Source organism: Nipponia nippon, unplaced genomic scaffold, assembly GCF_047370975.1.
Source record: "Nipponia nippon isolate SJK-2023a ecotype South Korea unplaced genomic scaffold, ASM4737097v1 scaffold_1, whole genome shotgun sequence".
In the NCBI taxonomy this organism is placed as follows: domain Eukaryota; kingdom Metazoa; phylum Chordata; class Aves; order Pelecaniformes; family Threskiornithidae; genus Nipponia; species Nipponia nippon.
This window is the reverse complement of record NW_028262290.1, coordinates 99,778,863-99,804,219: the sequence shown is the minus strand read 5'-3', so window position 1 is coordinate 99,804,219 and position 25,357 is coordinate 99,778,863. Positions and strand designations below refer to the sequence as shown.

General features: G+C 41.6%; 1 protein-coding gene across 3 annotated transcripts in view; it reads left to right on the top strand.

The window, feature by feature from the left end:
- LOC148057514 (uncharacterized) overlaps positions 1–14,190 on the top strand; it is a 167,554-nt gene extending 153,364 nt beyond the window's left edge. For 2 of the 3 annotated variants that reach the window (XM_087737426.1, XM_087737439.1), the window contains 2 exons: positions 7,156–7,251; positions 7,742–8,281. In XM_087737426.1, the coding sequence (XP_087593552.1) occupies positions 7,156–7,247 (92 nt within the window). In that variant the 3' untranslated portion in view covers positions 7,248–7,251; positions 7,742–8,281. Of the gene's footprint in view, positions 1–7,155; positions 7,252–7,741; positions 8,282–14,057 lie in introns of those variants that run through there. The other variant, XM_087737404.1, reaches the window with a different exon arrangement.
- Positions 14,191–25,357: the final 11,167 nt, after the last annotated feature.

Genomic DNA, 25,357 nt, shown 5'->3' with positions numbered 1-25,357 from the left:
GAAATCTTTTATTAGACATGCTGACACAGTTAGGAAAAAAAGAAGCTTTTGGGCTCAGAAACCAGTAGCAAGGTCCCCATTTTTACAGGGAATTACTCATACTTTATCATAAAGATGCTATTTGAAGGCCAGAGTTTTTCCAAGAGGACACATCCTGCTTGCTTGGACATGCAAAGGTCTCTCCTTTGAGAAAGAGCGTGAACACTTGAACAAATAAGGGTCCAAAAAAAGGCTCTCTGGCATGCTAAGCATGTTTTTCATTTGTATGACCCTGCTTCTTGCCTGATACTTATATGTGGTTTTCTCTGTTATTCCGCCAAGTGTATAGCATGCATACTGAGACCTGTTGGAAGAAATATCCATTGAATCTTCTGATTAAAAAAGAGATGATTTCTTTTAAGAGAGTCAAATTCTTGCATCAACATTTGTATTCATGCAATGGGAAGCCATATTCTCATAATGTGTTCCTGAATGTTAGTGGAGAAAGCAAGGAAAACCCCGTTAAGGAGGAAGATAACAGCATATTGGAAGTTATTTATTTGTTATATGTTAAGGCCTAACATTTTCTGCAGTATCTCAGAGTTACTTTATTTCTCAATATGCTGAAATCATGGATTCCATACATTTTGTTTTGTGAAATGAGAGAAATTGAAAGAAAACATAGCCCGAGTCTAATGATAAAAATCCCCTCTGTTGAAGCTCTTCATTACGGTAGTTTTCAGAACAGAAAAGACGAGCTGCTTTTGCAGTGGCACAGGTCCAATCTCAAACTAGAATCAATTGCTTTGTCAACGCTGAACACAAAGGATGTTCATTGTTTGCAAACTGAATTTTTCTTAGTGCGTGCAAAACCAATGATCAGATTTTTTTCTTCTTTAGAGAAACCCCTGCAGTGAAAAAACTGCAGCTGATTCTGTGCTTCCCATCCTGGTTTGCAGGAAGGCTTCTTGCTTCACAGTGTGATTTCTTCATAATAGCTGCATTACAACAGCATGCCAATGTTTTGAAAAAGTGATGGCCAACGTTATAACGCAGTTGCTTATGTTTGCTACGCACTGCTGGTTTGGGTTTTTTGCCTTGAGAAAATAAATTTGCCTTTGTGATCTTACTCTTCTGAGGGTCACTTTGCTATATATAACAAACCCATGTCTATGTCTGTCTGTCTGTGTTTAGGCAGGAGTAGAGGGACCTTCCCAGGCCTGTCCCCTCCTGTCACAAGTAACTGCATTGTATCAAGCTTGGTATCAACTGATGAAATTCCATGTTAAAAATGAGGAAAGGGGTTTTTTCCTTGTTATTTTTAGGCAAAATCTGCCTTGGAGTCACTTTTTTTCCTGAAGATTATGACCTTTTTTTTCCTAGTATCTAAACATACTTCTGGATGACTTCTCCCTATTGCTGTGCCAACATTGTCTTTACATTCTTCTTTCCTCCCCTCATATACTTCCTCCTTTGGTATATTTACAGAGTAGTCACATCCCTTTCCATGTCTTTTGCTGCCGAGCCAGCATCTGACAATACAAGGTCATTATGGAGTGGCAAAAACTCACCTGGAGATTCACATTTAACCCCTGGGACATAGTGGATATGGCATCTACCTGGAGTCATCCTGACTGTGACTGCAGTATTTTGTACCTTGAGGACTGGTTTCCGAGTGGAGGCCAGTGACGCTAATTTTGCAAAGTTGTATTCATTTATTGGCCGTCTCCCCCTGCAGAGCATTGCATAGGATTCCCTGATACAGAAAGCTGCTCCGTGCCAGAGCGTGGGCTGTATGTGTTCCATGGAAAACAGTCCCACTTGCCCACAGGAGAGTGGAAATAGTCTAGATGCTGCATTACCTATGTATGTGTGAAAGCTTAATCAATTGCTTATATGAATCTTGCCTACATGTCTCTTTACGCAACAGCTCCCAGTTGGCTATGGTTTCCTCAAAAGTCTTTGCAGCTGAATGATGTGTTGTAAATTACTCTGTGGTTTGTGGAGGTGTTCAGTATTGGTAATTCAAGCCATGCTACCTGTTTGTTATTGGTCACGTGGCACAGGTTTTCTTCCCTGACCGAATGAGCTTAGTGGGTCAAAATTTTCTGTTGAATCCTCACAGGAAGTTATTTGAAAACTTTCCACAGAATATGCAGGGTTAAAGATTTGCTTGTTCTTGCCCATTTGCACCGGTTTAACATGACCACAGAAATGCTGGTAGAAAACTTAACAGGGGGTTGTGTCTATAGTAGCACTGATTTGCTTTAGGGGGTCCTGCAGAAACTTGTTTGCAGTATTGCTGAGCAATCATGTCAATATATCAGCATAAAAACTCCCTCATTTGCCATTTGCTGATATGTATCTCAAGCTGACACAGGTCTTTGCTAAATATTTAACAAAGTGCTGTGATAAGAATTTTTTTCCTATATGTTATATATTCTTATATATTTTCAAATATCTAGTATTACAGGATGTTCACTGGTTCTCTTGGTCAGATGCTATACAGTATTAGTTACGACACTTATTAAATAAAAGAAATGGCATACACTTTGTGAAGCATTCTGCTTTACTTTTTGCAGATTTTTTTTTTCCGCTTGTTCACTAATTGGCAGTACTGAGTAATTTGTAACCTGTCTTCCCACTGAACCAGTGAGTGTTCTGTGTGCATGTGTTTATAAAGTCTTAGGATTAGTCTATGTGGTAACTAGAACCAAAGGAAATAACTGCATTCTAATTCATAATATTTTGACCAAGGTCTATTTGTAGACCCTGGTTTTGATGTAATTTAAGCTGATAAAAGAAATCACATTAAGCTATATGAAATGGCTCTGAAATCTGTGCCTCATGCTAACTACTGCTGAAATGCTAAGGGTGTGATTTACAACTGATTTAATTGGATTGGTTTCATTTACCATCTAAACAAGCCCTTAAATGTTGGAGTGTTTACCACCTGTTGTGACTCTTACCTTACAGAGATCTTTGTTCACAGGCAGGAGGGTGTGCACTATAATGAGAGAGGAAAAGGAGGGCTATAAATGTGTATCTCAGCTTATGCATGCTATTAAGCTTGCCCCTGGAAAAAATGTGAAGTTTTTTTCTAAAATTTACAATAAATTTTTTCAGTATGGTGATTTCTGACTAGCTTCTGACAAGTACTGCATTTCCCTCTCATCAGCTGGGATAGTTAATGTGCAAAAAGGTTTCTTTGTTGTAGTTGTACTATATCATGCTAGCTCCTCTTATGCTGCTGCTGTTCAAATCTAGGTCTTGTAACAGTTTGTGAGCAACTGTGATAAACAATCCTGAAAAAATATCAAGGATTTTTTTAAATTTAGTTGGGACGTTGCTTTTTTGGAGCCAAGTCTTTGCCATAGTCAGTGGGAAAAATATATTTAAGAGAGAATGGTCTATACTGGAGAAACCCTGTGAGATATTTTGATATAACCAGGTTGGACTGTTGACACAACATAGTCACCCCGCTCCCCTCATAGTCTTCTCTGCAAATGTAATAGGCTGAGTCTTCCTTTGCTGATCTTCTGCAATAGTTGTCTTATTTGCTGTTCTGGAGAAGGGATGGTAATTGGAGCTTGAAAAGAAAAGCTGCAATGGGACCCTCTTTGAGGATCAATGAGTGATAGGAAGAGGCAGGATCCACCTAAGTGGAGCAAAAGCATCCTTGCCAACAGACTGGCCAACCTGGTGGGGAAAGCTTTAAGCTGGGAATGACAGGGGAGAGACAGAATGACCCACAGTCAAGTGAGGAAGTGGTCATCCAGGCTGGTAAGGAAAGGGTGCAGGGTGATGTGGACAAGACAGACCTGTTGAAACCAACAAAACAGAATCTAAGCAGGCTCACCCCAAGTGCATGCACACAAATAAGGAAGTGCCTACAGGACAGCTTGAGGGGGGGAAGCACTTGTACCTTATCTTGAAAATCAGCACAACTGGGTGCCTGTCTGAAATGCCTCTACATTAACATACACAGCCAGGGGAATGAAGAGGAAGAATTACAGGTCTGCATGCTGTTATAGGTCAGTGATCTCCTTGGGATCACAGAGATGTGGTGGGATAACTCTCACAACTGGAGTGCTACCATGGCTGGATACAGTCTCTTTTGTAAGGACAGGTCCAGACAGCAAGGATGGGAGTTATCTTTTATTTATATACATGAGAGCAGCAAAAACACATGGAGCTATGTCTAGGGATGGACAAAGCCAGCTGAGAGCCTGTGGATCATGACTGGAGGGCAGAACAACATGGGTGACATCGCAGAGGGTATCTGCTACTGATTTGACTGATCAGGAGGAAGTAGTAGATGAGGTCTTCTTCAGACAGTTGGAAGAATCATCATGTTTGCAAGTCCTGGTACTCATGAGGGACTTTAGTCACTCTGATATCTGCTGGAAGGACAACATAGCAAGATGAAAGCAATCCAGGAGGTTTCTAGACAGCATTGATGAGAAGGGTCCAAGAAAGCTGGTTGATTTTCAAGAATCACTTCTGCAAGCTTGAGATTGGTCCATCCAAACATGCAGAAAGTCAAGCAAAGGTGCCAGGAGGCTGGTATGGGTGAACAAGGACCTTATGACTCAAACATAAGAAGGAGGAATATAAGAGGTGGAAGCAGGTATGGGTGACCCAGGAAAAATATAGGCACACTGTCTGAGCATGCAGAGATGGGGTTAGGAAAGCCAAATACCACCTGTTGAATCTGGTAAAGAATGTGAAGGGCAACTAGAGGAGCTTCTACAGGTATATCAGGTGCAAAAGAAAGACTAGGGAAAATGTGGGCCCACAGGGGACCTGATGACAAAAGACATGGAGAAGGCCGAGGTACTGAAAGCCGCCTTTGCTTCAGTCCTTACTGGTATGATTTTCCTCAAGAAATCCTGGATCTCTGAGACAAGTAGGAAAGTCTGGAGCAAGGGGGACTTGCCCTCTGTGAAGGAGGATCATCTTGGGGAACATTTAAACAAATTGATCATACCCAAGTCCATGGGGCCTGATGGGATGCACCCATGAGTGCTGAGGAAGCTGGCCAATGTCACTGTGAGGCCACTCTCAATAATACATGAAAGATCATGGAGACTGGGGGAGGTTCTTGAAGACTGGAAGAAAGCAAATGTCACTGGTATCATCAATAAGGACAAGGAGGATCCAGGGAACTATAGGCTAGTCAGCCTCATCTCAGTCCCTGAGAAGGCTGTGGAGAAAATAATCATGGAAACCATTTCCAAACATACGAAGGACAGCAAGATGGTGGGGAGTAGTCAGCATGGATTTATGAAGGGGAAGTCATGCTTAAGCAACTGCTGGCCTCCTACAGTGAGGCGATTGGTTCAGTGGATGCAAGAGTAGTTAATGTTGTTTATCTTGTCTTCAGTAAGTCTTTTGATAGTGTCTCCCGCAACAGTCTTATAGACAATCTCAAGAAGTACAGGCTAGATGAGTAGACAGTGAGGTGGACTGAAAACTGGCTGAACTGCTGGGTTGTGATCAGCAGCCGGAGGCCAGTCACTAGTGGTGTACCCTAGGGAAAGATACTAGGGCCAGCACTGTTTAACATCTTTATTAATGATCTCATTGATGTGACAAAGGGTATCCTCAGCAAGACTGCAAATGATACAAATTTGGGAGGAGTTGTTGATAGTCCAGATGGGTGTGCTGCCATTCAGAGGGACCTCAACAGGCTGGGGAAATGAGTCAAAAAGAACCTCATAAAATTCAGCAAAGGGAAATGCCAGTTCCTGCCCCTGGGGAGATACAGTGCCATGCACCAGGACAGGCTGAGAGTCAATCAGTTGGAAAGCAGCTTTGAAGAGAGTGTGTTGACCAGGACAAATCAATCAAGAGTCAGCAGTGCACTCTTGCAGCAAAGAAGGTCAACAGCTTCCTGGGCTGCACTAGGTAGACCATCACCAGTAGGTCGAAGGAGACGATCTTTCCCCTCTGTTCAGTCCTGGTGACACCCATCTGGAGTTCTGGGTCCAGTTCTGGGCTCCCCCATGCAAGAGAGACATGGACATACTGGAGTGGGTCCAGCAAAGGGCCATGAAGATGATTAAAGTACTGGAGCATCTGACACATGAGGAGAGGCAGAGAGAGCTGGGACTGTTCACCCTAGACAAAAGAGAACTCAGGGCAGGTCTTTTCAATGTGTATAAATACCTTATGGGGCAAGGGTAAAAAAGACAGAGCCAGACTCTTCTCAGTAGTGCCCAATGAAAGGACAAGAGGTAAAGGGCACAAACTGAAATACAGGAAATTCCGTTTAAATATAAGAAAACTTTTTTTTTTTTTTTTTTTTACTGTACAGGCGGTTGAACACTGGAACAAGTTGCCCAGAGAGGTTGAGGAGCCTCCATCCTCGGAGTTACTCAAAACCTTACTGGACCAACCTGCTCTAGTTGCCCCTGCTATGACCAGAGATGTTGTATTAGACAATCTCCAGAGGTTCCTTTTGCACCTTAGTGATTCTGTGTGTCAATAATTTTTGCACTATTCTCTACTTAAGGTGAATTTAGTTGTGGATTCTGCTAGATATATGCATCTATAACGAAATCACGCTGAAGCCAAAAAATCACTCTGAACTTAAACTGAGACAGCTCAGGTCACACCACCAACAACAGATTGGGGAAATATATTTAAAAAAATCCCAACAACCCAAAAGCAGGAGGTCACCCTCCTTTCCTCCAAGGTATGTTTCCCCCTGCTTCTACCAGCAGCTTCCTTCCTCTTTGACCCCAGGTAACTCATTACCTTGTCACTTCTTTTCCTCTTCGGTGTTCCACACTGCTCTGCATGTTCTCTCTCTTCGATGACTTGACTTAAATATTACCAGTCCATTAGGCTCACCATTTCCTGCTGGCCCAGCAATCACAATTAAAATGTCTCACATTAGAGTCTGATTCAAGCAGAATGCCCTACTGGGACATGAGCTCAGTAGCAAAAGCAATAATCAAGGTTTCAATAGGATTTGCTTGCAACCGTATTGCTTTCCTGAGATACTGAGAAATCGGATGCCTTTAGGCATCCGATGAATTCTGTCATCTTATTCATTCAGACTTTCATTTTTTTCTTTGCTCCTTCCATTTTCCCCATTGTTTAGCCCCAAATTCCCTGTGATCTCTAGGATGCCGTAATTTAATAGCTGCTTTCTTTATAATTTCCCAGAGTTCCATCAGAATTATGGATCTTTCTGCCTACGGATTACTGGGATCATTAGTGTTCAGCTCTTAGCCACCTCCTCATTCCATCCAGCCTAATGAGGTAAAAATGGAACATATTATTTGGGTGGAGGTCTCTGTTGCTCATATGCTGTCATCAGTGAACATCTCAAGTTTCTTCATACATTGGTTTTCACAGCATTCTTCTTTAATGGCTTCCAGCATCTAAGTTTTCAAGCTTTAGTGAATTCAAAATGCTGGATTAAATCAGTAAATTAGTATCTATAAGACCCATGTGTTTTTTGACCTTCATGTGCTCCCTCTTGTTAAGGCCATTATTTGTCGTCTTCCTCTACTCAGAAACGTTCTGATTCTTCTATAAAGTGAAGAGTAACCTAGATCATACCTACCCACCTTGGACACATGCTCTGTTCTCCCAGTCTAGCCCTCCTTTTCCATTCTTTCTAGCCTCAGATGTGTATGTCACATATTTTCATTTACAATTTATATATGTATTTTATTGTACTATATAGTTTATATTTGGTAGCCTCTTTAAAATGCCTTACGATTTGTTTGGGTTTTTTTTCCTCCAGAACTGACCCTCAGAATTTCAGATAGCCAGACACAGCTTTTAGGATGCCAAATGAAGTCCTTAACTGGATGCCCGATTTGTGCCTGCAAGTAAGCAGAGTGATTCTTTGTACGAGCAGGTACCCCTCTTATTCATGGAGCCTGCCAAACCATTAGCAGCATCACTCAGCAGTTTCACTGTTTCTTGCTGGTCCAGGAACCATAAGCAACAAACCAATTCAACTTATAAATAGATTATTAATTCTACTGAAAAATAACCTGTCCATGTCCTCCTCGTTCTCAGAACACTTCAGTTTTGTGTTGGTGATTAAAAAAACAAACAAACAAAACAAACAAACAAACAAAAACCAACCAAACAAAAAAAACAAAACCAAAACTTTTGGGGAGCAAGACCATATTATGTTTGTAAAAGTGCGTGCATACTGCTGGGTTTAAGTACTGTCTAGTGTGCCCAGAGCAGTGTGTTCTTTCTGTAAGAGAACATGTTCATATTTTCATGCTTTTAAAGTTTTTAGTAATATTAGACAGGATATTGTGCCTGGCAGTGTTGTCTCTATTTTGTGAACCCAGTGAACACCAGAATTCCTGGAACATTCTCAGAGTTGGTCGGTAGCTTCCCTCTACAGCAAGAGCCCATCATCACAGACTCCCTTTGCCATGAATTCTCTAGAGTCATCTAGAAATAAGTATATAAATTTTCTAAGGTTTTTACTTTAATAGCTCAATCTCTTATTCAAAGCTAAAAAAGCACCTTGTCCTGTCAAGGTAATAATCTGTTAACCTTTGACACACTTTTCACTTCTTGTACGCTTTGTCAAAGAGGAGGCAGGAAAAGGTTGGTTTGTTGGTTTTTTGTTGGTTTGTTTTTTTTTTCTGATATTTCTAGAAACGGCGAGGTGTTTCACTTCATTTGGTAGCAGCTAGGATTTCTGCTTCTGAAAGTTCTACTGTGGGGACCACACCCACTGACTGAATTTATGATAAATCTGTATCTCTTCTTTGGATTAGGTTTTGCTACAGTAAGTCATGCAGTTTAAAGTCATAGGGAGAATCATGTCGTCTCAGAGACACAGGTGGAGCATGCAGGTACTAGGGCACTGGAGGTAAAACCCTAAGAGCAAACAAATCTTAGTGATAAAGCTGCCTGAAACAAAGGATAAAGTTTTCTTAGACTTACACAAGGTTTTGCATCAGGCTGCTGGTAGCAATTAGATTTTGCACACCTACCACTTTATAGCAGATTAATCCACTTTTTTTTTTTCCTTCTGAATGGAAGGTGCAGTGTATAGAATTGAAATCAAATACTGTACATCTTGGTAGGACTGGAGACCCTGGAGACAGAAGAGTACAATCATGGTGTAGCATGGCATATGTCATTTGGTAAACTTGTTTTTACTGCAGACTTCTTTCTGTGATCTCTCTTGGCTTTTAGTTCTCCTCTACAGGCAGTTTGTAAACATTTCAGCAGAGGTTATGTTGCAGTGACTCTCTTGCAAATTAAGTCCGATTTGTCCAAGTTAAATTCTGTTTCCAGTACAGTTTTACATTTAGGACAATTAATTGCTATAACGATAAAATCAAGGGAAGTTGCATGCAGAATGGGAATACTAGAGCAAAGAAATGAACACTGTTGCAAATATTGGAGGAAATCATTCCCTGGCGTATGTAGTCAGAACTCTCCCGGACTAGGATCTATCCTGAGCAATGTACTTAAGCTCCCTAAACCTTTGTTAAATCAACACATTTTGAAATTGCAGGAGGATTTGAATGTTCACGTCATCTTTGTAGCCAATTGATTGTAACAGACTTGCCTCTGAAAAAAACATATTGTATCTGCCTAAAAGCTTCTCCCTTCCTCAGAACACTTGTAATTCTATTGTTGAAGCTATTTAGTCACTTCTGCAAGATCAACATGGAAAAGTGAATGAGATCTGTGAACAGAAAAAGATGACTTAGCAGGAACTGATCTATAGAGAATGCTTTTGTAAGAAGTATTATTTGTCTCCTGCCTTTTGTCCTCTGCTAAAAAAAATACTTATTTCAAAAGCTGAATAGAAATAGGATAGCAAAAACAACTGGTGCTGTCTGGCATGTTTCTGTTTGTCTATCTCATAATTATAGCATCATTATCTGGATTTTAGTAAACATCTGCCCAGTGCTGAAATTATCTTAAATGCACAGATAACACACAAATCTGTATACAGGGAAAATGGCATTATCCAAGGTATATCTATACCTTGTGGGTTTAAATGTCAGGTTAAAGGGAATAGGCAAAATACTACCTGGGAGCATATGCCTCTTCAGGTGTCAATATGGTTGCTGATGAATCTTCTGTTGGTATCTTCCCTAAAAGCTGTTGCTGCACTGCCAAGTCACACAGAAACAAGTGTACATGAAGTCCTACACATGAGATGCAAAGAAAAGTATCTTTTTTTTTTTTTTTTTCTTTTTCTGGAGGGTATCTTCTGCTAAATCAGTATGGTTGTTTCTCCAGGTTGATGATGTGGAGAACCTCTGAAAAATGGTTCCCTTTGTTTCTTCTATTTTCAAATCCAACAAAGTCACTCATGCCTCTGTCTGGTGAGAGGATTTATAGTTAAACAGTCTCTCAGGCTGGAATTTGGCCCATTAGACTCCCATCCACTTGCATATGGATGAGAGTAACGAATGGCCTTTAATACAAGGCGCTCTTTGGGCTTTCAAAGGTCTACAAAACAAACCCAAATTGGTTGTTGATTCGAGTGAAACTGTGGATGGTAAGGCTCTGTGTATTTTTACTGTTGCTCTTAGTCGGGGTTGTTGCCAGGTAAAGAAATACTGCTCCTTCAGGAACACTTTTAAATGATCTGCTCCTCTTTGGAAGCTGCCAATTGTATACTCAATCTTGTGCTCCATGTACATCTAAATGCTTCATTGACTTGTGCCAAGAGGTGGAAGTTGGCCTGCTTGTTTTGATAAGTTCCTGATGATTTTGATGGAAAATCTAAAAGTGTAAAGCAGTCAAAAGGATAAAATTTCACATTTGTTACTCTGGGGAATCAGCGGGGCGGGCGGAGCAACAGTAAGAGCAAGCTCTTGAAGTTAGAAAGAAACCAAGGAGGAAAAGCTGTGCTTAAAAGCTCTCCCTTTCGTGGGAGAGGGAGCCTAGATGAGATTATCTAGCATCTTCTCACACGCCAAAGCATTCTGGTTCCCCATACACTGTAAGGGGAGAAGCTGAGTAGTGCTTCCTAGCCTGCCTCATCGGATTGCCATGTTGTGGTGGCTTTCAATCTGATTGTTAATTATTCTTTTTTATTGCATGTTTTTGTATTAGACACTTAGATCTTCTTTGTAATTAGACATGGTGGTTATAGTATCTTTTTATATTACACTGGAGTGTTCCTTTAATGCAGACAGCAAATAAAACAAAACACATAAAAAAAAAAAAAGGATTGCAATGGTAATGCTTGGGTCCGAAGGAGTGAAGAAGTGGGAGAAAATGAGCTGCAGTTATTGCTTTTGGCTCCAGCAATGCAGTTAATTTTTTTATTTTTTTTATTTTTTTATTCTTCTCCAAATTATGTTTATTCATTTATTACAATTCACTGAATGAATTAAATATAAAACCAATCCAGATTTTTAAAGACGGACGTTATGTGTTGTATCTAAACGCAACTTTTTTGTTGTTGTTCAATTGCTGGGATACGTTTTTCTTCTTCGTGTAAATGTTTCCTGAGGAAAGGGTTACATGGGGTGAGGAGAGAACACTCAGGATGGAAGAAGTAGCAGCAGAGTATCTAACAGCACAGAGCAAATTCCTGCTGTTCCTTCATGGCAGCATCCGCACAGTGATCAGCAGTCTAACGGCTTCCCTTTAAGGAACAACACACGTGTGTTCCAGGAGTACTGTTCCACAAGGCCCCATCTGGGAGTTTGTTTCAGAACAGAATTACCTTCCTCATGATAAGAATCTTTGCTTGAGGAATTATTTTGGAAAAAGACCATCTGCTGGGGAAAAAAAAAAATTAAAAACCACATGATTCAGAGAATAAAGCTTTGATTACTGCTCTCTTACGAGGATGGATGAAGAAGCAAGGGTCCAAAGAGTTGTCCCTGGAACACGTTTTAGAACCAGCTGTTGGGATTGACTGTAATGTCATGCAGAGGTTGTTGTGTGAGACACACCAGTCAGTTGGCTCCCAGTGAATGAAGCAGATCTCCTTCACCAACCTTAGCTCTGAGTTGTTGCTGAACAGTGCACAAGTACCTCCCTGGTACAAGCACCATCAGCACTTGGTGGCATCTAGTGGGACTGGCACGATAGAGTGGGATAGAACTGCCTTGAGGAGGCAGCTGGTGAGATGTTTTAAGGGAGAATATCATTAGGTGTTTGCTGAACCCAAGACGATTGAAACTAAGATGGTCGTACAGCAGTTCAGCAGCTAATTCTTGAGTGCCTCAACAGAGACAATAGCAGAGAGATGATATCTTATCAGTCAGATATTAGTCATACCTCTACAAAATCCCTGATCCTATTCAACATAGAGTTCTATCTGCGATAAGATTTCAGTCCACGAAACACTAAAGTTTGAGTGAACTCTCTTATATTTACATGATTTTTAAAGCTGCTTTGATTCCCCCCGTTGCTTATACAAGTATGAATCAGGAGTAACTTTTGGAGTGACTGCATTCCAGAGGAAGGTCTGCAAATGAAATAAATCCTCCATTTTGCTGGAGACCTGGGCGGAGGAGGACAACTATCCTTTGTAAGAGCTGGGTTTGAAAGTGCACAGAAGATAAGATACACCAGCTGTGTTAAAACAAGCCATTTTCATCTCATGCATACACCCTGCAATTCTACTTTTTAATTCCTAGGCAATCACACTGCTGGAATCTTATTCAGCCATTGAGTAAAATATATGTTTGTCTTGCAATTATGTAAATAAGGTAAGTGGTTAAGATTTAGACCTGGAATAATAATGTTAACATCATTGTCCCTTTAATAAAAGCAAGCTTTGGATGTTACATTGGTTTTGCTATATATGTTCTATACCACAGAAAAACATAGGCTGAGACAGAGATGATGTGGTATTCTTATTGTATTTAAAACAATATTTAGGCAGGGTAACTCCCACTGCCATTTACATGTATTTGAAAGAAAGCCCTGTTTCATCAATGGGAATGTGTCAGAATTTTGTAATAAAGCATGCTGTGTAATATATTTAAACACAGTCCAAATTAATTAAAGTGTAGTGGACGTGAAAGATACATACTCAATGTGACATTTCAAATAGGGAGAAAATATGATAATGAGCTATTTCCATGTGTTGCCATCCTTCTGGTTAAATAATACTTCTGTTTTCAATGAAGCCACTGAGCAATAACATTCATTTTTGGAGTTCCACAGTGGTTAGAGCTGATTGTATACAGGCTGTAATCATTATTCTAATTCTGCCCAGGAAACCCTCTCTCCCCACCATGGAGAAATTTGGAATAAAAAGTCTCGTTCCAGGAAAAAGAATTTCCAAATAATCCTGGGCACCAGATCAAAATATGAGCTCCAAATCCGTTCCTTTTTCTTAATAAGAATCAGCACTTTGAAAAATGCTGCTTCGCAAGGAAATAATTACATTAGTCAGCCTCTTGGCACTGGTGTGGGCTGGAGCCTTCTCTTAAAACGAGGCCTAGCCTCACCCTGCAGTACATCCAAATCCCCCAAAGATGCAAATAGCCCCAAGACCCTTCGTTTACAGGGCCATTTGTTCACTGCTGGAATTCCCATAGTTCTGGTGTTGTAAATGGCTGCATTCTCACAGGCAGAAAACTAAAACATGGGACACAGGACAGAAAGGGATCTGGAGACTTGCCCTGTCTGTACTGATGCTTGAGGCAACCTTGGGTAAGAAAGACATCATCTTGTGTGCTGAAGAGTAGAAGCCAAAGAAAGAGCTAGAAATAAGAGATGACTATTTCTATGCTGTCCTTTTCTTACAAAGGATCTGATCACACAGATGACAAATTTAGCTCTGCCTTAAATGCAGAGCCTTTGGGTAACTGTATAGCCCAAAGGGATGGTGATATGTGATTATGTATTTGCCCCTTGCTAGGTCTGTTCTTTGGATTTTAGTGCTTACGGTCAAGACAACTCCAGTGTTCAGTACCTGACTAGCAGTAGCAAGATTCTGCAAGACTGCTTTGATTACTCCAGACTGGAGAGATTTTGCGTTTAGTCTGGAGAGTAAACCTATGCACCTTTCACTTGAGTGATTCTTAGAACCACGCCAAAATATTCCTTTTCATTAAGCCTCTGATTATCTGATTTTCAACGGTGAAAAGGTTGCATGTCACTGGTGAAGGATGAAAGGCAAGCAGTGCCCATTATTGGATATCAAAGTGCAATGCTGGAGCCTTGATCTACAGGAACAGAAACAAGCCTTGCCTAGCACCAAGACCTCAAACCCTCCAAAGAACCATCCAAGCTGGCCAACACCGCTGACTTCAGGAGGAGGTAGGTGTTGAAGTACTTTTCACATGCTTATGGCTTTTGTTGTCTTTATGTTGTTCCAATTCGTCCATTTCAGCCCTCCATCCCGTCACCAACAGAACTATTTCTTTCACAGCTGCCCTTCAATTAGACAAATAATCAGTACCAGTTTTAAGTAACATGGTAGAACCTATAGTGGAAACTAATAAGATTGGTGTGGAACAGAATGGATAACTCATCTCTTTTTTTCAAAGACTGCTAAGTAAGGGATTTATTTACTGAAGTGCAGGGAGAGTAATTTATTTCTAAGATAGTTGTATGCACAACTTTGAATGCTAGCTCTGCTGACGTCTTTTGAATACATGGGAACTGAGTCCTTCAGTGAGGTCAATGAACAGGGCAGGCAGTCAGGTGCCCACTCCATCCCTGCTGATGATCGCTTTGTTGGCAGTACGTTTCAGGTGCTCTATATTCCTCCCTCTTTGAGCTCATATTGTACCAATTGTTGTTTGCTCCGTTTCAGGTAAATAACCAGTGGCAAGTGCTCCTCTATGGGCTGCTATTGACCTAATGGGAAAACGCTATGCATATGTAGCTTTCAGTCATCATTTGAATATAGTTAGAGAAGAAAGCATCATTAACCTGTTAGTGTTAAAACTAAACATAGGAATGTGCGTGTGTCAGTAGGGAAAGCATGTAACCCCACCTACACCAAATCAGAGCTTGCCAGAATGCTCAGCACCTGGTAAAGTGATGGATGGAGCCAGACTGTGTGGTGGATACAGCTTTATCCCTGTGTTGCAGAAAGAGCACTGGGGCACAGGAGAGGAGGAGACTTCCAAAGGTGCCGATTATTTGCAACACTTTTACAGGCTTTTGTGTGTCTGTGGGAGGGGGGAACTGCTACCGGGTAGTTTACTTTGTGTCCTTGCCAAGGTACTACAGAAATGCCATGTCAAAGACAACAGAGGAATCCAGACTGTGTGCTCTGTGCTTTAACAACTAGGCCATGCTGGTTTTTCTGCATTTAGATTTAGCTCTTCTGTCTCTGGAGTATTCTAGCATTGTGGTCTCAGGGTACTACTAGGTGTCTGAACACAGAGAAAGACTCTTCCTCTACTTTGGAGCTGGTTGTCTGAAAAAGAAACACAACGGACGAAGTTCAGACCTATAGGATCTCAGCTAGACTGCTGCCTTGGCAGACTGGCAGTGCCCAGCAACGCCAGCAAGGGGCAGGGGTGCTGCTGGGCAAGGGGCTGTCACGTTATATCCTGTCCTGAAGAAGATGGGGTTATCCTCAGATAAAATACATGTGTGTGTGTTCGGGAGGAAAGAGTGGGAGAATGAACCAATAACAAAGCTCGTATCTTCTATCACCAAAGAAGGGGTAACTCAGGAAGAATTTGGCAGTGGCATTACAGCTGTCAGTGTGGGATGTTTATGGCATTGAAGGAGATGAGAGATTAGCACTGGTTGGAAATTTTCCACAGAAAGGTTTTTTTCTTAGAGGAAGATTACTCATTAGTTTTAAAAGGGATGGGTTTTGCGTGAGAGAGACTCTCATCCTCATATTCAGAGTATGCTGAGTGTGAGAAGGGCATGCGTGTTCCTGTCCATCCCAGTCTTCTCCTGCTTCCTTAGTACCTGATGTGTAAATCTGAGATTTAAGGGCTGCACACTCAAGTCTTCCCCTTTGCCTGCTCCAGATCAGACATTGATAATTCAGTCCAGCATCTCCTGAATGATTGTCCTAGTGAACGGAACCTTTGCTGTCTCAGTCTGAATAAGGACGGCTGTCCCTGTGGCTTTGCTGGTTCAGAGATCTCTGTTCTTTACCAAATGGAGAATAAGGAAAAACTGCGAAACTGCGAAATCTGTTATGGAGTACAGGGAAAACGAGACTTGCTTGTGATCAGTGCAGTTATCACTGGCAGAGGGATGGTGGGAGTTGACTGTCTGAACAGCAAGAAGAGAAGATAGTGGGTTGAGAGGCAAAACCAAGAAAGCTGTTTGATGCAGTGAAGGAGGGAGAGCTGGTAGAATGATGCATGGAGGGAACACTGTGCAAGAGTGGGAATAACACATAGGGCAGCAACATTGATTTGAGGGAAGCACAGAAGTGCCAGCTCTACAAATCAACAACTCGGACAAATTAGAGAAACTAGTCCGGGATAGATTTAGACAGAAGCAACCGAGTTCCCTCGCATTGTGCTCCCAGACTGTGCAAGAATGGCACTGAATTGAATATGGCCTGTGAGAGCCCACAGGGCAGCTGTTGATAACAACCTGTGCAAGAGAGAGAGGTGAGGACCAGGGTGGGGCTGCTGGGTTCAGAAAAGGGATGCGAGGGCATCAGTTAATCTGGAGCAGGCTGCGTGTGGGGTAAGATATAGAGACTGTTGTAAGGGAGTAAAATGGGTGAGACTGTAAGGAAATAAATCTAGTTGGGAAGGGAATGGGAATGAAATAGCACATGACCTGTGGTAAGTAAGGGAGTGAGAGGACATGATATCTAGAGAGCAGGCAGAAAGGAGACAGAAGGAGGGGGAATGCCTTTCTAATTATGGGTATCTGTAACTTTCCTGAGATATCATGGCCAGAGGATGACTAACAAATGGCTGAGTCACAGAAACCGTGTGGCTGAGTCTCTAAATTCAGCTGCTGAGGGGCTTGAATATTCACATGAAACTTGGAAATTTTCCTCTAGTACTTTTCTGGTGCAGGTGATCCTAAACCTCCTACAGCAAAAAAAATCTTTCCAGCTGTTGTTTGGCAATATCTGGCCCAGTAAATAGCTCAATATTCATGCTGGCAGGCAAGTTTATTACCTGATTCACCCATTCCTAGTGGAGAAAGCCACTTTTGGCCAACTAAACAATTGTTTGTCCATTTTCTACCCTTATAACCATTTGCAGGAAACTTTAATTGAATGATGTTTGAGCCTTCACCGTAGCAATTTGGTGAATGATGTTGCTTAGAGTCAGAACAATGCTCTGCCAGTTTTTGTGAGCCAATTAACCATCTATTACTTGTAGAACTTTCAAATACTTGATGCTTCAGGAAATAAGGAGAACACCTGTCCCCTGTTTCAAGGTGCTGACTATTGAAAGCCTTTTGTTTCATGCATCATTAACACTGGCATAAATTGGTAGTGCCACCAAAAGAAGTGACCATTGCCTTCCACTCGCCCTCCTCCTCCCCTGTGACCTAGACTGGGGAACTGATGTAGGTTAAAATTATCTGTTGTCTTGGCCACCAGCTGATTAACCAGGTACAATCATGGTTGTCTGAAGTATTTCAGATAGTATCTTTAGGGAAAAGATATAAATGTGAAATACCCTGCAAGAATGGGATAATCTGTTTTCCTAATAGCAATTACTGAAGAAACGCAGGCTGATGGAAACTAGGATTAGTGTCCCTCCTCAGTTGAGCTGGAGTTCCTGTGTGTGCAGTAGGGACTGTTGGGCTTTTGTGGGTAGTGTAGATTAATGGAGTTTACCTTCTGACAAGGCAATCTGTAGTTTACTTGAGACAAGTGAGTTGACCCACTTCTCCCTTACCTTTTTGTCACTGGGAAAGGGCAATAAAACAAGCAAGGTGGCTACTGAGGACAAATCTAGAGTAAGCAGGCTTTTAGCCTCAGGTCTCAGACGTCAGTCACATGCAAATCAGTCATAAATCAGTGCCACCTGGCTCATGAAACTGCCTAGGAAATCACCAGCTGAAAACATGATTTATAAAAGTACACAACTAATCCTTCTCTCCATAAAGAAACAGTCCTGACCTTCCTGTTCAGCAGCGTTCTCGAGAGCAGGAGCTGGACTTTTTCACAAGGTTTCCCTGGAAGTTCCACATGGGGAGAAGGGAATCAAGGAGTTACCTTCTATCCCTTCTTCATAATAGCCAGAGGTCTCAGCAGCTGATGCTTTTATGAAACAGCAGAGAGGAGATGGCTCTGATTTTGTTTCTTTGTGAAAAGTTTTGCTGTCACAATTCCCTGGATGGTACACAGTGCTCTGGGCTTCTGCCTGCACAATAGCTAGCTTTAAGCATTTCTGTTTAATCAAGAGTGAAGTAAATGTCAGAGATTCAATGTTCTAGATCAGCAGTTTCCAACACTGATACATCTTAATCAAGCAATTAGGTGCCTTTTTTGTTATTGTTTGGTGTTTTCCACATTGGAGAAGGGAACAGATTTGCTGCTTTGCTCTGATGACTGCTAGCAGCAGTGTTTGTTGTTAACAGAGACATTTACACCTAACCACCAGTTGGCAGGTGTTTACACTTTGTTACTTGCTATTCCCACATGCTGAGGATTGTGGGAAAGCTGTCAAGCTCTCTGTCTTGTGTAACGCTTCGCTTTTACAATAACAACAACAACAAGAAGCTCTGAACAAATGCAGAAGCTCTGTAGGAATGCAGTGCTAGCAAGGGAAACAATAGGAGGGATTCTCAGGCCTCCTGGCTTCGATAGGAGGTAATATGAGGCTTTGTGGAAAGTTTGAGATATTGCCTTATTTTGATTTGTTAGTGGGTAGATGGAGGTTCAGTGCTTTTTAAATTTTTTTTTAATTTTTTTTTATAGTGGTGATATGATCTGATCTTTAGAAGAAGCCACAAATGTACTGTGTGTGCCCCAACATTTCTAGTTTGCCTCTGACATTTGTACTTGTTTGTATTCAGGAAAAAAGGTATGAATACTGCATACAATCTGAGAAAATAACACTGAAAGAGGATAGGAAGGCTTTGATTTGTTTGGGGGTGACTGGCAAGCAAGAAATGAGAATTTCTATTAGTACAGCCCTTCTGGAGAGCTCAGATGTGGCCAGGAAAAAAAAAAAAACACCTCTGTGAACTATAGCAAATACATATATAAAAATACTTCTTTCTCTCTTTTGCTTGCTGTCATCCATGTGCTCACACATACTCTGCCTTTGCAGCCACAAGGTCATTGTTTTACAGTCAAGTGATCCAAGTGATTGATTTATTGCTGATGAAATGAGGTTTGATTGATTTTTGATTTACATGAAGACAATAAAGGAGGAGGAGTGAGAGGTGCAAGGCAGCTGCAGAGTCGAGTACAAAGCAGAAACTTGCTAGAGCAAGTGGGCCAAACACTACGATGACTTACGTCAGTGTTCAGTTTATATGGCTGATTTTAATAGAGCTGAACTGCATAATTGCACCCCTTCCCCCGAAACAGCGTTATACTGATAATTTCCTTAACCTGCAGAATTATGCCCTCAGTGAGGAGGGATTTCATGCATTTGCTTTTTGATGGGAGTGCTTCAGATAGAGGGAACACGATAAAAGGAGTGATGATGGATTTTCCTGCGTGTGGGCTATGGTTGGGCTGCCTTTTGAGCATGGTTCCAAGTTTGGAGTCATTCTCCAGTTCATCTCGCATCCAAATGGAACACTAGCTTTGGATCAGCTTTGCGATGATCTGGGAAAGAGACTTATCCTTGCACTATGAATAGGCTGGGCTCAGGATAGGGTATTTCTTGAGATACAACCATGCTTGGCTTGAATCTGCCAATGCCCATCCTGGCAAACCTGAAGAAATGTCTCCTGACAGGTAGGTTGGCCAAGTTCTTTCCTGGAAAGGTTCCTACTCTGTGACAAGAAGCCCTGTGGGATTTGGAGGTGGCTGAGCAGTAGGTTGTTAACAATATGGCTGCACAGTCATGGTCTAGTGGCCTGCCTCCAGGTCTGTGTTACGTAAGGCAGTGTCAATGTAGCCTTGAAGCCTCTGAATTTGAGTTGATTTTCATTCTGGAAGACAGGTTTGAGATTAGTTGAAAGTTAAGGGCTTAATGAAGGAATCACTGGATTAAATCCCCTGGGCTGTGTTTTGCATTGGGTGTGATCCCAGTGGTCTCTTCTGACTTCACAGGTCTGTGAACCACTGCATTAAGCAGGTTTTTTTTTTTAATGGAGTTAGCATTGTCTTCTTGACATGAAAATCATCCCTGTACCTGTGCGTTGCTTTAAAAAGTCTTTGTGTTTGCAGAGCCACCTCCTGCAAGCTGGTTCTGAAAGATCTGCCTGCTAAACTTGGGTGTGTGGAGGAGGTACTGGCTTGCGTACATCTGCATGATGTATTTCCTAACTTCAGACTTCTCTTAAAAAATTATTTGCTCTTGCTTGGCCACAGGAAGCAAGTCAGAGGAGTCACTAATATTGGTAAGATCAATATGTGGAACAAATATTCATAAACACATGTTGTGTGTAGGCACGGTCCTGAATTTGTTCCTGTGCATATTAAGTGATATTTGTGTCTTTTGCAAACCCTATGTAGAAAAATCTTGTAGCTTAGGGAAGCCACAGTGAAAGTGAAAGGAAGGAAGGCTGGTCTTTTCATGAATGGGACTCAGAAAGTGGGTTTGACTTCTGCCACACACCTTCTGTTGACTTAATTTTTTTGTGCACTGCTTGTTTTTTGTAAGTGGGGACAGTGTGATTTGTAGATTTTTGCAGGGCTTGCAAAGCACGTGCTGATTGTTTTTTTGTTTTTTATTTTTTTTGTTTGTTTTGTTTTGTTTTTTAAGGTGCTCAGGTGAAAAATAGGTGATTTTATGCAATGAAATTGTAGATTTGATTTGAGGGTATGGCTACAGGCTAACAGGCAATAAGAAAGTCCTTTCCTGAGACTGGAAGTCCATCCTCCCACCTGAAGGCCAGGCATAGCTGTAAGCACAGTCTCATCCACTGCAGCATCAAGCGAAGTGTCTCATCCCATTTACATGACGGTAATGCCATTTCACTTTGCAGTGTAACAGATTGGGAAAGATGCTAGAAATCCCCTGTGTGTTCCTCTGTTGGGGGGTGAGATCTCCCTGGAACATGGCAGCGGCTTTGCTGTGATTATATGATCTCATCCACAGTTGCTGTTTTCTGCTTGTACTGCAGAAGTGCCTAGAGGCCTACAGTGAGGACTTGGATATAGCTGATTTTGGCCATAGACATACACAAGAGTCAGTTCCTCCTTAAGGGACTGTCTGGAGTGCTGATCCTGCAGGCACAAGACTTATCAGCTTCTTTCTTATATGAATATCTGAAGGACCAGAGCTGAGCTTTGTGGCTTCTCAGCACCTTAGCTACCCTAGTTTGAGTAGAGTCATCAGCATTTTGCAACGGGATTCATGTTTAAATTGGATTATTTGATCTCCATAAGCGAAACAAGGAAGGAAAGATTTCTTGAGTTCCTGGCAGGATTTCTGTTCTGGTTTTGTGTTGTTTTGTTGTTTTGGTTTTGGTGTTTTTTTTTTTTTTTTCTTCTTTATAAACTTCACTTGTTTCTTTTTTTTTCTTCTTTCTTTTTCCCACCCCACCCAGGCTTAAACAGTGCCGGGAAATTCTGTACTTACCCAGCTGTACTGTCTGAGGAAAGCCAAGTTGTTTGTTTGGTTATTGTTTTTTTTTTTTTTTTCCATGCATCAAAATCATAATAGTTTGAAATGACTTATTAACTCACTGAGTTTCCCAGAGAGAAGACATCAGATACTTAACTGATATGCCCCTTGTACTTAGGCAAAAGGCCAAACAAAGGTTAGGGCAAGTGGATACATATGACTTCTTTATCCAAGCCCTTAAGGATTTCCCATTAGCTAAGTCAGAGATTCTTTCTTTTTTTTCAAGCAAAAATAATTAACATGGATCAAGTAAAACAGGTTAATTTATTTTCCTTGCAGTCCTCTTCCTGGTGCAAACTTCGCAGTCTGTGGACAGAGAAGCTACAGTTGGTTCTTCAAATGGCTCTCTTTGCCTGAAGAGATACAGTGATGACCTCAAATAGTGTACCTCAAATTGGGTCATTGCTTGAGAAAACGTATTATGAAATAGTTTTAGACCAAGTTGATTTGTGTGTTAGCAAATGGATCAAATAAACGTTTCCTTGTATATAACCACTGCTTTTGCGTTGATGACAAAATTGTCATGCATGTTTCTGTGTCACTTCACGCAGTGTGACTTTTTTCTTGCTACTATTAAATGAAGTCCTAAAACACTGCAGTTCTGTAGATTAGTACTGTCTTGCTCTGCTAGCGATGGAAAAATGTTTGTTTGGACTGGCAAGAAACACTGTTATTTTATTTACTGTGCTTTTCAGTAGGCACATTATATGTTCTGGGCCATGGCAAGTGATTACACAGTATATAATACTGCAACGTTCACAAGTATTTGCACCCAAATCAGGATGGTGAAACCTGTATCAGTAAAAATACCCTGACCTAGAACTAAGTGGTTCTGTGGCTGGAGTTCCCAAAACACCCAGGGTATGCTCATGCAACAAGAAATGGCACACCAAAATAGAACCCTGCATGAGAGAGCCTCCAGGCTGCAATAATATTTCCTCAGCCACACTCACTGTTAGGCCCTTCCTGGCAGAGCTGGACCGCATCCACAGGTCACGTTGACTTTGTCTGGATTGATGGGGTTTCAGCATCTGTCCCCTGCTGCCTTCGGGAAGTCAGGTTGGGAGCTGTTAGGTGAAACAGCCCTGTAAGATCAGGAACAGGTGCCAGTGCCTGGCCATGAGTGGTGGTGTGACTTGTGTCCGAAAGAATAGTATCCAGCGGTACGCACTGTGTCCATACCCATGTCTGGGTCTGTCAGAGGACGCCATAGGAAGCAACGTGGAACGTGGGGGCAAATTTGGGGCACTTGCTCTTCTGACCCCTGGAGAGCTCCAGCTGATAATTCCAGGTATGTAATTCCTGCGTCATTGTCCTGCTGTTGCCTTGTGACTGTGCGGGTCCCTCGCTGGGATAAGATCTATGTCCACCCTTGCTAACTCTGCTGGCACAAAAGCTGTCCTCCCTAGTGCGCTGTTTGCTGTGCTGTAGGTTTCAGGAAAACATCAAAGAAGAAATGGAAAAGGGGTCTTGAATATCTTCAGAATAGGCAAATTAGTGAAACCTGCTGAACCTACAAGAACGCCTAAGAAATCTCTCCTTTTTCCCTGGGTTTGTTTATATCTTACATGCACTTCACTGCCAGACTTGTGGGGTGTGGAGCTGATGAGAGGCTTCTCATGGGAAATAGTTTTTTCAACCAGTGAGTCTAAACTTTAGGACTTGGGGAGTCAAGGAACAGTCTTCTCTCATCAAAAGGTCACTCCTAGAGTACAGATATTTCACAGACAGAAACATTAATATGTGCAGCTGTGATGCTGACCCTTCACTTTGGTTTGATACTAATTAATTATGTGGATTTTTGAATAGATGGATCCTAGGTGGCAAATAGTTGGATCCAGGTGGTAACTGGTACAGATAGCAGAAAGTGAACAGCAACTTTGCTGCTTTTTTTTTGTTTGTTTGTTTTCCTTGGGAACTTAAAAGTTCCAATCTTCTGCATTAAGCTAAGTCATGCAGAAATGCTCCAGCTGTTCTTTGCATTGTGGAAGCCAAATTCAGCATTTTAATGGGTTTTTTTTCCTTTGTTTTTGAGAGACCAGTTGTGGAACTATTTAATGTGTTAGGTAACAAAATCCTACCTGTACTCTTCTTCCAGTTATTTGGATTTTCCTAGCTATCTTATTTAAGGTGGATTCCTTCCAGCTCATCATGTAAAATACCAAGTTCACCAGGCGGTAAAGTGGCCAGAGTTCTTTGCGAACTGGGATGTCTAGTGATGCGGGTGGACTGTTAGCCCTTTAAGCTCCCTCTTCTCCTTCACTGAATGCTCTGGTGGCAGTCGAACACACAGGAATTTTGGTCAAAAGTGGTAGAACACATCAACAAATAATTTCTGTGGTTTGTTTTCTGTTTTTAACAAGACCTTTATTTGCTATGATGTGTGGTGAACCTTTCTCAGCTCCCTCCATTTTCAGGAAGAGGCAATCCTTCTTTTAATACTCCTGAGGGAGAATCCATTGAAGTAATTTTTTCATTTTTGAAAATAAGATGTGTCCTATTTTTCCTAGCAATTTTCAGGTGTGAGCTCTCTCTGAAATATAGACGATTTTCATCATGATGTTTTAACGAAGGCCTATGTCTCTGCTTACCAGTGAGTTCCCTGCCCTCGCTTCACACACACTGTGTGAAGGAAAAGGAACGCTGAGTTTCGAAACTCTCACCCCATGGCATTAACCCCTAGAGCAATGGGACCCATGTCCATTTTGGGATGTTGATGACGTACTTCATTTCAGAGTCCTGCTTGTGACCTTCTGCTTATGCTGTGGTTTCTGGATGCACAATCAGAAGAAGAGTACATGCTGTGTGGAGCAGCTTGCACCTGAGAAGCTACAAGGATTGATCTGAACACTGGGTAACCTCACGCTTAAATGCAACATGGGTTAGTCACCCCATCTCTCAAGCAAGCATGGATTTTCAGTGCTGAGCTCCTTCTGGTTTAATGGAGAAGAAAATAACCTGTGTCTGTTATCAAATTATGCAGAGTCCTTTCCACAGGACTTGTAATTTCAAAGTTGTTCCTTTTCTTGTTGTTTTCAGTGAAGCTGTTTGAGGACTTCCAGGGTTACTAATATTTTTAATCTAAGCCTTTTTAACTTAAAAGACAGTCAGCTCTCATAAGGCTAGAGCCAGGTGACTGGTGAAGGTCAAGGCAACGTGACAGGTGCGGTGTTAACTAGCCTGTTATCAGTGACTGCACCAGGTACAGTTTTGTACCTGACCATACGACAGCACAGTAGCCTGTTTTGATCTTCATTTTCTCCCTTTAATTGGGTGGCCTTCCTTGCCTCTCTCCCTGCCTATAGTCTTGTTAACTCACGAGCGTGCAATGGACTGGCCAGGATATCAAAAGACTGGGTACTTAAAATGAACAAAATCATACAGCAGTTTAGAGCAATTCAAAGAATAAGGAAGCATTTGCACTTCTGATACCACCTGCTTTGTGTGCCAAAGACTGTAATGGGATGTCAGCGAAACAGAAACATTTGTCATGAACTGAGTGAATGAGGTGGACGTAATTACTGTGTAACAAAACAAAGGAAGATGGCTTAGCAGCCATTTAAATTTCAGATACTTAGCGCTACTGCAGTGCTACAGATTTGACAGCTGTTGGTAAATGTGGAAAATGTCAATCCAGTCCTTTTTTCTGGGGTTTGCCAGGATCACAGAGGCACTCGTATAGAAATCCATCAAATACTATTACCTCCATATACGTGTTAATAATATTCTTAATCTTC